The 14,453-nt window shown below is 40.9% G+C and overlaps 1 protein-coding gene across 2 annotated transcripts in view; it reads right to left on the reverse strand.

Annotated features, from left to right (window-relative positions):
- Positions 1-1,179: 1,179 nt before the first annotated feature.
- The window catches only part of lingo3a (leucine rich repeat and Ig domain containing 3a), a 35,500-nt gene continuing 22,226 nt past the window's right edge, over positions 1,180-14,453 (reverse strand). For both annotated transcript variants that reach the window (XM_026346489.1, XM_026346490.1), the window contains one exon: positions 1,180-5,904. In XM_026346489.1, the coding sequence (XP_026202274.1) occupies positions 4,011-5,843 (1,833 nt within the window). In that variant the 5' untranslated portion in view covers positions 5,844-5,904 and the 3' untranslated portion in view covers positions 1,180-4,010. The remainder of the gene's footprint in view (positions 5,905-14,453) is intronic.

Genomic DNA, 14,453 nt, shown 5'->3' on the forward strand with positions numbered 1-14,453 from the left:
AAGATAACGGTACAGGTGCGAGGGTTTGCTCTTCACATTTTTCTGCACAGTTCCTCTCCTGAGAATAAAGGGTGGTCTGCAAATCAATAGCACTTCTGGGCTAACAGGAGCAGTTTCTTTGAACTGTCACTGAATGACGATGATGTTTAGCGTAATATTACTACAGCTTGCAGCTTGAATACTTGCAAGTAACTTTTTCACATGTTACTTAACAGATTATTTTAAGGGGAAATCTTCTGGAAGAATGATGTTCAGCACGCGAGTGCAGTTTCTGATCTGTGCTTTAGAGCTGTTGTGGTGTCTGTTGATCCCATGTATTCAGACAGCTTAGGCATTCAAGGGGGTGCTAGAGCCGATGACGGCTGTCACGGAACGAAAGATGGGGCACAACCTGGGCAGGTCACCAGAGAGGGGGGGGGGGCACAAATGGAGACAGACAATCATTCACACTCTCATCCCCATCTACGGGAAGTTCAGAATCATGAGTTAAACTACCTGCATGTCTTTGGGAGGAAACCGGAAACCACTCCACCGCAGTACTGCCCTACTTTTAAATTGTAAATGCGGCAGTCTGATTGTTTAACTGACCTTTGTATGAGCATGAGGATTAAAATATGTATTTAAATCATGCAAAAATACTCTCCTTGAAACAATGCTTTCTTTTTGCGACAGATTTTTCAACACGTTTCCTTTAAAATGTCTTTAAATTAGAATGGCTTTGCTCTCATTAAAGCATTTATGAATATGCAAATGTTGCTTAATTAACTTCTAGACACAAATCTGTATCCTTGAATTCAAAAGCCGGTTTTTGCTGTATGTGCAAAGGAGATGCTTCACATCACATTTATTTTAGTTGCTCACTGGACCATTGTTGGCCTCTGAACTAGCTGTGATGCCACAAAATTATATTTTGTGCCACACATACACAAACGTGTTAAAGGGGAGCACATACACTTTCTGCTTGTGCCGTCGTGTCAAACTAGGAGGCAAAGTGAAGGTCAGCAAGACAAGTAATAGTAGTACTTTTAAAATTGTGATGCTGGAACACATTGAGATAAATTTGTGCTAAACATCTTCCTGTTGCCACTTCCTCTTTGAGGTTTGTATATTTGACCTAACCTACTAGATTCTACAGTATAAGTTCATTTACCCACTGAATAACAGAAGGCCTTAGTGAGTCTTAGTCAAACTCCAGATTACACTGATTTCAGTGAATTAGATCATCGTAGCTAAATGGCTAATCAGTCGAGACCTTGAAAGCCTTTGACAAACAGCACATCCAAGTGCGAATGCAAACCAGTTTTTTCCGCTGCTTATAAAATTTTATTTATTTTAGAATCTTGTGTTTTGATGAATGCATGAAATGAACAATAATAACCCTCAGAAGACAATATATGCAGTACCTACAGTATGGTATATCATAAACGTGTATCATGGAAGGAATGGTTTCTTCTAAGCAGTATATTCCCTTCACACACATCTATCTTTCTGATTTGACTGATTTTTTTGTTATGTTAAACCCATGTAAAACATATCAAAATAACATTTACAACATTAAATCTCACAGTGACAGGGTCACAAGTGTATTGTAGACTCTCAGACTTCTCAGCCTGCTGTCATGAGGGTTGAGAGACCAGATGCGATAGAAACTGGACATGGAACAAGTCATTATCATTGCAGATAAATAGCATGCTTTATAAACAGTGTGCTTCTACTTCTTCTTTTTTTTTTTTTATAAAACAATATCATACAAAACAAACTAGCACAAATTCCAGACATAATGTTTTCCATATTTACAGAGTGAATTCAACAAAATAAAATACAGTTATTTGCATTTTTACTAACTATACTAAATGATGTTTAATGAGATGCTCTATACTTTTTTATCCCTGTCATAACCCATCCAGGTCAGCCCTCATTCACTTTAATAATTTAATTTTGGGAAACGAAATGAACCTCTACCTGTTAAGTCTACAGGTTGTGGAGTTTTGTTGTTCTTGTTGTTGTTGTTGATGTTTTTTATCAGTGAGGATTTTAATACCACATGTAGCCAACAGAGGACAGCAGAGGAACACTGTTATAAATTCAGTATTTGAAGCGCAACTGTAAGATCTCACTTCTGCACTGCTGATTAGAGGATAGACCCACAGACAAAGAGATATGGCTTGAGATTTGAAAGGTACAGGCAGGTCACCTGTTGTCTTTGTCTGCTAAACAAATAAATGCCCCTTTGTTTATACACAATATGATATAACAACTAAATGTGCATTTGCATGTATGATATTTTCAGTTGTCACGACTGTATTCCTATTATCAAAAACATTGCATTGTATTATCTCTAACAGAAATAGCATGTATCATTTAAATAAACACGTATGCTTATTTTGCATGAGTGAATACAGAAACATGCTTCATCATTCTAAAACACTTTTAGAGCATTTCTTAGTCACAAATTGAAAAATTTCCCCTTAGTGCTGAATAGGGAAATTACCATCATAACAACTTCTCCTTAACCTTTCACAGAATGCTGCACACCTGTCTTTTTAGGCTTATGTAGTTACAGGCCAGTGTCATTGTCTTACTTGAACATCTCACCCCTTCTCTGGCTCCGTTTCATCGCGACCTTTATTCCAGCCAGCAAGGTCTTCATCACATTAGCATTTTGTTTCCCTGCATATCTGAGACGCAATGAAGTGAACTGCTGTTAAGCCCAAGCCTCCCCCACTGTCGTTTATTTAGCGAGAATTGGGCAGGTGAACTAAAACCTTCGTGATTTGCCGTGTGTGAGCTCAGGAACGAGTAGGTGTGTCGCTGTCTCGTGTTGTGATACAATTAGACTACAAAAGCTCTCTATACAACTGGGCAGGATATCACCGAACTAGAAAAGAGATTTTTAACAGTAGAACAGTAAAACATGATTCATCACTAAACAGTTCTATAAACAACAACAAAGATTTCAGTAATTACAAAATATATAATACATCTTATACAGTAGATATTCTACCTATACAGTACGATGTTCAATGTTGGGATGAATACACCCTACCAAATGTTTCATTTACAAATAATATACATTATTGAAGGTAAGAAGCCTGCTCTGTACACATGTTCATCTTTAGCATATTTTCATAAACATAAAAGTGTTTTTCAGAATGTGCTTGATGCACAACAATGGAAAACCTTTTAAATGTGCATTTGCATGCACTGGATGTCACCACCTATGTTTGGTGACAAACTAACTTTGACCAGCTTATATTCATTGAGAACTGACTTCCATCTTCCATTTAAGAGTGGGTGCTATTACGTGGTGCTTTACGGTCAAATTGGCAGTGTGCAGAGTGTCGTCTCCTGGTGTCTATTGTATTCAGTAAGAATCCACTATCAGCAAAAAAGCAAAGTGTCTATATTTATGTCGTGATAGTGCTCTAAAATCCTGACTGTGGCTGAGTCTAAATTTGCAGTATACAGCTGGAACTGTTCAAATAAATATTGGCAAGTCCTTGGCATTCAATGAGCACCACCCATTATGTATTCATGAGTTTGGAAATAGAGAGCTTGAATCACCTCAGATGGAGCAGAGAGGTGAAGTCCTTTAAAGATGAAGAGGACAGAGTTCCTTGTAGTGAGGAAGGAGGAACTGGAAAGAGTTTTGTAGAGGTTAAAGACTGGTGGGACTCTGGTGTCTATGTTGCTTGGTCTTTAAAGAGTCTATTCAAGATTTTGAGAGTATCTTTAAATAGAAAGCAGATATCCTCTACACTGCACTGTGAACACATAGAGCAGTAGAAATATAGCTTATCAAATTCTTACAGATTTCCTTTTTTCCTTACATAAGTAATATTATTTTTTAATAATAAAACAGTTTCTCAATAATTGCCCTATAAATAATGTCTTTTAATGTTCTGCAAGCATAGATGTCCTTGTTTTTGTGTTCCTTTATGCCCTAGCTTAAGACTGCTTGTAAACAGTATCAAGGGAAGAATACTAATAAGAAAAATGGACCCACATAATCAAATCATTTTCATGTTGAACTTGCGTGCCCCGCCCTGTCCTCCACTGGCAGCGGGTCCATCCACTTTTCTGAAGGAATATTCCACGGAAAAATTGTTCTTGTGCTGCCCTCTCCCTCGACTCCACACAAATAGCAGAATGAAACAGAACAGGACCACACCAAGAAACATAATGCAGCCCATAGCTGTGGATATGAGGATGGTCTTGAGGTCCAGAGTGAACTTCAGGAAGACTCTGGTGTCATTCAGATTAGTGTCATTAAGGTCCCCAGTGTAGTAGGTACGGTTGGCCATGAGGGCTGCATCTAGCGGCAGCCCACTGACTGTAAGTGTGGCAAAATAGGTGTCATTTCCACCAGCATTACTGGCTATGCAGATGTAAGTTCCACTATCTGTTACCTGAGCATACCTTATTTCTAGTGTGCCTTCTGGTAGCACAGTTAGGCGGCCACTGCTCTTTGTGGTGATGCGGCGCCGCTGAGGAGAGATCCAGAATATCACTGGCGTTGGCTCGCCCTCTGCTCTGCAAATAAATGACACTACCTGTCCCTCGCGGGCAGATATCTGCTGCAGTTTCCTGTTACGGATTTTGGGCTTCTGACAAGTAAAGTGGTCAAAGAGAGCTGAGTCAGAGAAAGCGTTAAGAGCTCGTCCTTGCACCTCAACAGGTGCCATACAGACTGGGGAAGCACCATCAAAATTGAGGGTCTTCCTTCGCTGAAGGATCCAGAGCAAGCGACAGTCACAGGCCAGAGGGTTCCCATCCAAACGCAGCAGCTCCAGAGTGTTGACAGACTGAAAGGCTCCTTCTTCCAGGGTCACCAGGCTGTTGGTGGAGAAGTTAAGTAGGCGGATTTGTCTTAGACCACCCAGCGCATATGGCTGCACTGCAACCAGGTTTGTGTTAACCATATGCAGCTCCTTCAGTCTAACAAGGTCCCGCAGTGCCCAGGACTCCAACACAGAGATTGGGTTGTAGGAGAGGTTCAGGCTGGTGAGGTGAGCCAGGCTGCGAAGGGCAGAGGTCGGCACAGATGTGATGTTGGTGTGTGTAATAGACAGCCAAGATAAATTAAGACCCTGCAGGCTGTGAGGGGAAATGTGCTCTAAAAAAGGCCAGTGATCGATCTCGAGCCCCCTCAGGTTCCCCAGCTTACGGAAGTTTTGGTCCTCTAAGGCAGAGATACTAAGGTAGCGGAGCCGCAAAGTCACCAGGTTATGAAGGTAAGACAAAGACTGACTGGACACAGACGTCAGGTTGCACCTCTCAATAGTCAACTCCCTCAGCCCTACTAGACCCAGGAAGGCCTTATTAGAGATATAAACCAGATCATTGTCTCCAACTTCCAGATTTTTTAGACTTTTCAGGTCTTGGAAAGTAAAGTCCAAAAGAATTACAATCTTATTCCCACTGAGATCCAGTGAAGTGAGGTTGGACAGACGAGAGAATGCCCCCATGGGGACCAGCTTCAATTGGTTTCCCCTCAGTGAAAGCGACTGCAGGTTCTGAAGACTAGAAAAGGCATTTGGTTCCAGGACACTGATAATGTTATCACTCAGGTCCAACTTTTCAAGTCTTGGATATGGAAGCAGGTCACCATGCTCCACCCAGCGAAGTTTATTGCCAGATAGGTCCAGGATCTTGGTGTCTAGTGGGATGCTATCTGGCAGTGCAGACAGGCGTTTACCAAAACAGGACACAGTCTTGAGCTTTGCAATACAGTCACAACGTTGAGGACATCCTTGACTGCGGGTGTGTGACACTGTGATCATCAGTAGCAAAAACAGGAAAGGCATCAGCCAGCCTACGTCCTGGCTCAGTCTCACCTCCATGGTCCTCCTTTCTGCCGTTTTCTCCCGCTCCTGTCTGGGGTTGAATCACTGGGCCAGACACCTGAGGAAAGAGGAAAAGGGAGAGAGAAATTGGGCAGAAGGAATAAGAAGGAATGATAAAGAGACAGAGAGCGAGACAAATTAGTTCAGCTCAATTCCCCTTCAATGGCAGTGATCATACTCTCTAAATGAGTGGAATTACAATTACAAACTTGAATAGACCCGACACAGTGGTAAAATTAATTCTAGAGCTCCAAGAGGAGCCTCAAAGGCCTGAGAGTGTGTTCAGATGAAACTGTTTGGTTTACAGTGGTTTTCAAATTATATCCAAGAAACACACATACACAAATTCTCTAACGGCTAAGAGCCCATTTTTTTTTACATAATGCTTGTTTTGATCTCTAGGTATTTCATGCATCATAAATGAAAACAGGAAAATTTAAAATCCATTGCATTCATAAGACCTAATGGAGGACATCTTAAAATGCATGAAAAGGGAAAACAACTGCAGCCTTTTACAAACTTTTAACAGCAAATGGCCCATTTTAATGGTGTTGGGAAACAGAATACTAACAAATGGGCCGTCGATGAAAACACCAGCATATAAACAGGCTGAATAAAATCTGAACTTAAAGCTAAAACAATCCAATACATAAGACAATATATCCAGTCAATAGTAGCTCAGTAAATGCCTAACAGAGGTCACACACCATAGCAGTAGGCTTTGACTCAGTGCAACACAATAACTTAGTCCATCACATCATTTGCACAAGTCTCTGAGGCATGAGGCTTATCATGAGAAAAGCTTCCCAAGCCTGACCTGCCTATTGGTCTCATAGGACACACACAGACATACAGTACGCACACATGCACAGTCCCTCTCTCCCTACAGCCCTCTTTCTGTCTGTTGGTGGATGTTGACAGCAGGGCAGTAATCCCCATTTAAAGCCATTGTGAAATAGTGGGGAGGAGAGTAACTTCGCAAAACATATTCTACAACCCCATAAGAACTGAACGGTGAGGCTGACAGTGTGTTAAAAGATACTGGAAAGCTGCAGTTCCTACTGTGCGAACTCAAGTGGTTCATACATCAGGAAGTCCCCGACCTCAGATTTGTACACTACCCATTGGTAACAATAAACACATCTATAACTAATAGCCTACTAATAAAAAAAGGAATGGGTCATCAGAGCTATTCTCTTTCAATATACTTCCCTTCTGCACATGTTCTAATTTACCACTCTGCCGGGCTCATGGATGAATATTCCCATTACTCAATCTGCCACTGAATAAATGTAACTCACTGAAAATGCCGAGAAGTCGACCTGTCTGACATCAGACAGGCTTAAAATGAGCAGAACATTATTCTTAATAATCACTTGAAGCAACGAAATCTGAACATTTATAGATTTTGAGATTCCATTAGTAGTATCAAAAATGGCACAGTGGTAGAGAGCGATGCACCCCACACAGCCCTGTCTGTATATATGTTAGACATACTGTAGTAGCCTGTCATAGCTGCCCAAAAAGTGCGTGTCATTCACTAAGATCTAACAAGGCCCACTAGAAAATGAAGTAAAAGTGTGATCTACACAGATTTTAATTTGGACTTTATAACTGAAAACATATGTCAGCTGTTCTGGAGACATTGTCGAATTTTACCTTAAAAAGCACCGAAATTGTGAATCTGTGACAATAAACTCCCCAAATAATTACACTTTAGATTCAATGTCATGGTAAACTTTACCATAGCAGCTGTTTCAGATGTTTCATCTGGCCTCAATAGATTTCAACACAATGTTTTTTTTCCATAGTGTAAATATGGCGAGTTGGGTTGTTGCATGTCTTTATATAAATTCAGTGTCTTGACACTGGACATTCATGTACTTAATAATGTATTATGATGATTCATTCATTTTTCTGAATCAAACTCATTCCAAGAGGGGCCGATCTTTGCAGGGAACTGGACTTTAGACTTACTAGGATTTTCAGAGCTAGCTGAAGAGAACTTGTCTAAGTATGAAATAATGTCTTCATAAGTATTCGATATCATACAAGATTAGATCACAGTAGATACAGCATAGAGGGCTTTAATGAATTTCACTTTTTACTTAAAAACAGTGCAGCACTATGGGCATTGTTTCAAGGACTTTAACCTCCTACTTTGCCTACTTTGATTTTTTTAACATTTGGCACTTTAACACTTGACATTTTATCTTCTGCAACATGACTTAGAGGCATGCACCCTCCATTAAAAACAGTAGTAACTCACCAGCTTCTGCAAATGTTCATAACTCCTTTTCATAAACAGCCCATGGGTGGTGCCTGAAACAGCAGTAACCACTAACTTCCTCTCTGCTTACTCCCTCCCCACATTTAATAATGTCTCGAATTTCCCTGTCAGTCACATGGCTGGTTTTCCAAACCCATATCTGGTAGCAGTCACTCACCAGTGAGCCCAGAGGCCCCAACCAGCTAATGCAGCACAGGTCAACAGCAGGTGGAAAGAGCAATGTGCACTCTACTGTGTACAGCACACTCCCTCACCCCCCTACCCCCCTTCAAAGAGGGTACTGTTACCTGGTAGCAAGCTGCAGTCAAAAATAACCATCACTACCACATCTCTTTGATCACGCAGCAAGTGTTCAACAGAGCTCTCCCTTACTGTCATCCAGCTCTGTAGTTGCAGAGGTCAGGGCAAAGGTGCTGCTCAAAGAAAGGAAATGCTTGTCGAGGACTGACAGGAACTGGTACCCAGTCTTGATATTTCCTTTACTCTTTTTAAAAAGTTGTGGTTTACCACTAACAGAAATTATACTTGTATAGTATTGTAAGTTGTAAATGGTGATATAGTAACGGTGAAACAACAACTTGACCAAAGGAATGCAAAAACTATAAAGAAATTGCACCTAAACAGTTAAATAAAAAGTTTATCATTGCTTCGTGTAATAAAATGACTTGAACGTTAGAGGTTTTTAACATGCCCTGTTCATCAGATAAACATGAAATTGTTTTGTAGAGTGTAATGTTTCACTAAAGTAACGTAAAATCTCATCTGTGAAATCAGAAAATGTTCTCCAGACTGAACTATTCCAGCTATGTTTTACAGGCAGAATCAATATGCAGCTCTGATATAAACCACAATGCTCCGATTGACTTGAAAACTACAATACTGTAGGAGTGTAATGTTGTCATGGCGACGCCTGCACCATCTCCTTGTACTGCCCCCTCCTCTCTGGCTTCAAACTAGTCTTCTGGTTTCAATCCCCAGTAAAAACACACCTGTCCGCTAGATGCGAAACTTCAGTACATTTCTGTTTCTGTGTGCTGACCTCGCCTGAACGTCTCAGCCAGCTGCCACCTGCCTGCACAGCTGCTGCACATTTCCTTGTTGGCTCTTTAGTAAATATCTAAGGTTGTATGACAGATAACATTGTCTGCTTGTTGCACTATCTCAGGCATCTTACCTGCCTCACACTTGTTAAAGATGTCCTGCCATTTTGTCTTACCTGTTGTGTCATGTGTCTGCGTTTAGTTTTTGTTGCCTGTGACAAAAGACAGACGGCCTTTTGTCTGTCACTGTCAAACAGATTCATTATTTATGAATTTGTTTTCAGTGCATTCAGTGGCAAGAAAAACAGTGTAGAGTCCCTGGTTTCTTGCATTAATGGTTTATAAAATTTGATGTGATCTTCATCTAAGTCAAAAATAGACAAAGCACACAAGCAGTAAAATCCTTTCTGCCTTTGTTACACACACATAACCATCAAACATTCAAAGTGCTGATGGAGGAAGTAAGGGACCCCTTACAAGGAAGCAAGGAAGGTACAAGATGATCTGAGCTTCAGCTGGCAGACAGCCACCAAGATGTAATCCTGTAGGATACCTTGATAAGCTTGTCAATGAATTTTCCCCCCCACAATGCCAAGCTGTCCAGTCCCTGAGGCTGCGAAGCTGCACCATTTCATGATGTCCTTTCAACTCTACTTCACCATTAGGATAATCATTACATGCTGTATTTCAGGGCATCAGTTTGCTGCATGTTCTTTCGAAGCAACTTAACCTTGATGTCATCAGTCCACAGAACATTTTCACAGTGTGTGTTGTGTTGTTGTTTTCCTACCACAGACTTTATACTCCATGCAGCAGATTAAGCAGAAGTGTTAAGATTTCCTCCAAGCCTCTAGTTGTTACTCTGGACTTCTTTACACTGAGCTGCCTTTTGCGTTAGGTCTTGTAGTCATCATGTGTATACGCCTACTTCTAGGAAGAGTAGCCACAGCACTGACTTGTCTACATGCAGTTTGGATTGAAAGCTAAATATTATCTTTAAGTTTACTTGGTAACTTTTTCCCTCATCAGAAAATTCTTCTTGTTCATGGCAAAATCAGAATCTTTGAGTGTTAATAAATAAAACAAAGAAGCTCTAACTCATAATCTGAATGCATTGACTGGACTCCAGGTTTGCTAACTCCCGACTCCAATTAACTACTGTGGGTACTTTTAGATTAGGGAGCTTTTGCCAACCTTTACTGTGAAATATTTGAATAGAGTATTCATTATAGAGAAGAACAAATTAGAACGTATTATTAATTCAAATCGCTTGTGTTTGTGCAGAATTGTAACTAAAAAGATGTGATCAAATTTAAAGATGGAGGTATACAGAAATCCGATCATTCCAGGAGGTCCACTTGCCACTGTATTGTTCACACATCCAGCAGCATCAGATAAGTGGTCACTTTCTATATCTAAGTATTTTTGTTGCCAGGCAACATTTACTCATCATACTCTGCATTAGAAATAACTTTACTGCCTGAAGTGATGTTCTATTCTGGAAATGCTTCAATATTTACACACAAGGCCTGTGAATTGATTTGAAAAACCTCTGAAACTATATATTTTTTTGTTTTTTGTTAAGAGTGCTGGAGTGTTAGTCACAGCACATTTTCATATCTGGTAGTTTTAGCTGTCAGCACACTGTAAATGAAACACTGCTTTTATTATCAGTGTTGTGGTTTTTAAACAGTTACTTAGTTGTATTGAAGATTTGCATCAAGCCATGACATTGTCACAGAAAAACAAGAGACCCTGAAACTGAAGCCACTAAATAGAATTCAACCATCATTATTTACTTCTGTGCTTGTCTAGGTGTGAAATGCGAAATTGCCTGTTGTGCAAAACGTCTATGAGAAAAGACAATGTCTCTTTATAGCTGTATAATATTTTCTGAATAGGACAAATGATCTCATGTCAGCACAGGAAAAGTGACTAAATGTAAGAGTGATCTGTGAGATTCAAAAGTCACATTTAGAAATCAGAGCCCAACACACTGTAAAATGTCAGCAGCCCACTTAAGCATTGCTAACACACGGCATGGTTTTAAATGTGCAACATGTGTATTTGTGTCTCTGTGGATGTAAAAGTTCAGAAAGAGACTAATGGAGCTGCCCTGACTCTGAAGACGGCTTCATCCCGTCCTGCTGTAATGCTTTTAACTCACACTTTTACTGTGCTTCAAAGTTTAAATGACACATTGGCACAAGGAACAAACTTTTTTTTGGCTCAACAAATTTAAATATTTACAATTTGTATGTTTCTGACTTCCTGAAAGCCACAGGTGTCTGCTAAAATCAAACATTATTTCACAGCTTCTTATAGCACTGATGATACAAGAAAGGAGCTCTGATTGCCATTAATATTTACAAGCACTGAGGTAATGTGAAGTATTAATATTTTACACTAATGCCTGGGGACATGCTCCAATTACTGCATCATGAAATAGTCTGATTACAATATTCAAGACACGTCTGGTTAATGGCAGTCACATGGAAAGATTGCCATGGTATCAGCTGTATGTAGTCTTTAATAGTCTCCAGCTCGACAGAAACAACTATAAGAACTACAATGCTGTTAAAAGTCCACTAAAGAGGCTTTTAGCAGTCAAGATTGTTGATGCCCTCACTTTCATCATCTGTTATGACGTGAACAGTTGCACAGCTGCTGATGCAAACAGAGCTGCCGGTTAGTTGTGTCATCATTTTAATGTGTCATGTTTCTTCTTATCTTCTTCAGCTGTGCTTGTTGTTGAATACCTGGTCTTGTCTAGCTCCACTATGACATTCAATTCCTGTGCTTCCACTAAGATCAAACCGTGACCTTTACCCTAATCTTGAACATTTTTGCAATTAAAGTGTAACCTTTGTTATTAATATTCCTGTTTTAACCATTTGATCTTATCCACAGCTGCTTTATATTGCTGATTATAATCATAACCTGCGCTTTGGGAAGGTAAATTAATATCCATTGACTAGCTAGTGTGACTAAAATTACAGGCTTAATTAAACTTGTTAATTGATTCTTTTTTAGCCATGGTGTTGCTCCAGGGATGGTAATTTTAGTCTTGGTGTTCATTAATCCACCACTTTGGTATATCTGAATATCTGAGCCTCACATGAGCCTCAGCTGCACTTTTGGTGATGACCAAATTCAGTACAGATGAGCTATGCCATTAACCTTGAACACCTGCACTCTACACTCTTCTTCTACTGCCAAGAGCAGCTGCTAAAGGAATATTACCCAAACTGCCCTGTTAATACTAAATATGTGCAAACGAGATGTTTTGATAACAATTAAATAAAACTAAACGAAACAATCTGTTGATTTATAATTGTGATCTCTGTCCTTCAAAATGAAAGCTCTCTTGCCCTGAATAGGCTCGTTAGGTGAAACAAAGGATGGGGGGGATGTGAAGGATGTAATGATCACACCTCAGCCCACCCCCTCGTAACACCTAAATGGGTCGTTAAGTGTGTCCAACCTGGTGCAGGTGTGAACTGGTTCTGGCCTTTTTGGGGATAGATGAAAGGGCAGCATGATAAATAGAAGACAGGTTGTGTCTAAGTCCTCCACCTCTGTTGAGAGAGGGAGTGTTGATTTGCACATGCACGGCTTCCCTCACCCCTCTCTCAAACCACTTGTCCTCTTTGTCCAATATTTTAACGTCACAGTCCTCAAATGAGTGTCCTTTATCCTTAAGATGAAGGTACACCGCTGATTCAGGACCTGAGGTGTTACTCCTCCTGTGCTGTGCCATCCTCCTGTGTAGCGGCTGTTTGGTTTCTCCAATGTATAGTTCAGGGCATTCCTCACTGCATTGGACCGCATACACTATATTGCTCATCTTGTGTTTTGGAGTCCGATCTTTGGGATGTACAAGTTTCTGTCTGAGTGTGTTAGTGGGTTTGAAATAGACAGGGATGTTGTGTTTTCTGAAAATCCTCTTCAGCTTATCTGAAACCCCAGCCATGTAAGGTATGACCAGGTTTTTGCGTAGGACCTGAGACTCCGACTGTTCCCTTGTTCTTTTCCTGGAACAGGTTCCTGCTTTGTTAAAGGCCCACTTGGGATATCCACAAGTCCTGAGCGCTGTCTTCAGATTCCAGTACCTGTTGTTCGACTCACATCATCCACTACAACACAAAATAGGAGTCATCAGGACTTTGAACCACAGAGCGCAAAACATCCCCACCTCCATAGAAGCCCAAAAGAAAGAAGACAGGCATCTGAAGACAGCGCTCAGGACTTGTGGATATCCCAAGTGGGCCTTTAACAAAGCAGGAACCTGTTCCAGGAAAAGAACAAGGGAACAGTCGGAGTCTCAGGTCCTACGCAAAAACCTGGTCATACCTTACATGGCTGGGGTTTCAGATAAGCTGAAGAGGATTTTCAGAAAACACAACATCCCTGTCTATTTCAAACCCACTAACACACTCAGACAGAAACTTGTACATCCCAAAGATCGGACTCCAAAACACAAGATGAGCAATATAGTGTATGCGGTCCAATGCAGTGAGGAATGCCCTGAACTATACATTGGAGAAACCAAACAGCCGCTACACAGGAGGATGGCACAGCACAGGAGGAGTAACACCTCAGGTCCTGAATCAGCGGTGTACCTTCATCTTAAGGATAAAGGACACTCATTTGAGGACTGTGACGTTAAAATATTGGACAAAGAGGACAAGTGGTTTGAGAGAGGGGTGAGGGAAGCCGTGCATGTGCAAATCAACACTCCCTCTCTCAACAGAGGTGGAGGACTTAGACACAACCTGTCTTCTATTTATCATGCTGCCCTTTCATCTATCCCCAAAAAGGCCAGAACCAGTTCACACCTGCACCAGGTTGGACACACTTAACGTTAATAGCTTTTTAATTACAGTCAGAGTGCAGTGATTTAATTGTGTAAGTGGTAAGCAATCATCCAACAATCACTCTTGCCTATTTCTCCTCAGGTTCCCAGCAGTCCTCTCTCTAAAGCTCCTGCCCGAGTGGCTCCTCCTCAGCTCAGTCGATAAAGTACAGATGGTAAAGTGGTTGACCTGGAATTCACGTGCTCTTTAACCACAGCCCAATTACCATACAAACACTGGCGATAGTGAGGGAGGGAGAGAGAGAGAGAGAAGTGTGGCTTTTAAGCTTAAAAAAGACAAGTGCAGGTCAGATAGCAACAGAGACGGATTTAGACAGTGGAGTGGGCTGTGAAGCTGCAGGGGCAGGGGGCTTTCTGAGATGTACTGAGATCTCTTTAACCCCCCCTCACCTCTTCCTCCA

This window comes from Anabas testudineus, chromosome 4 (assembly GCF_900324465.2).
Source record: "Anabas testudineus chromosome 4, fAnaTes1.2, whole genome shotgun sequence".
In the NCBI taxonomy this organism is placed as follows: Eukaryota; Metazoa; Chordata; class Actinopteri; order Anabantiformes; family Anabantidae; genus Anabas; species Anabas testudineus.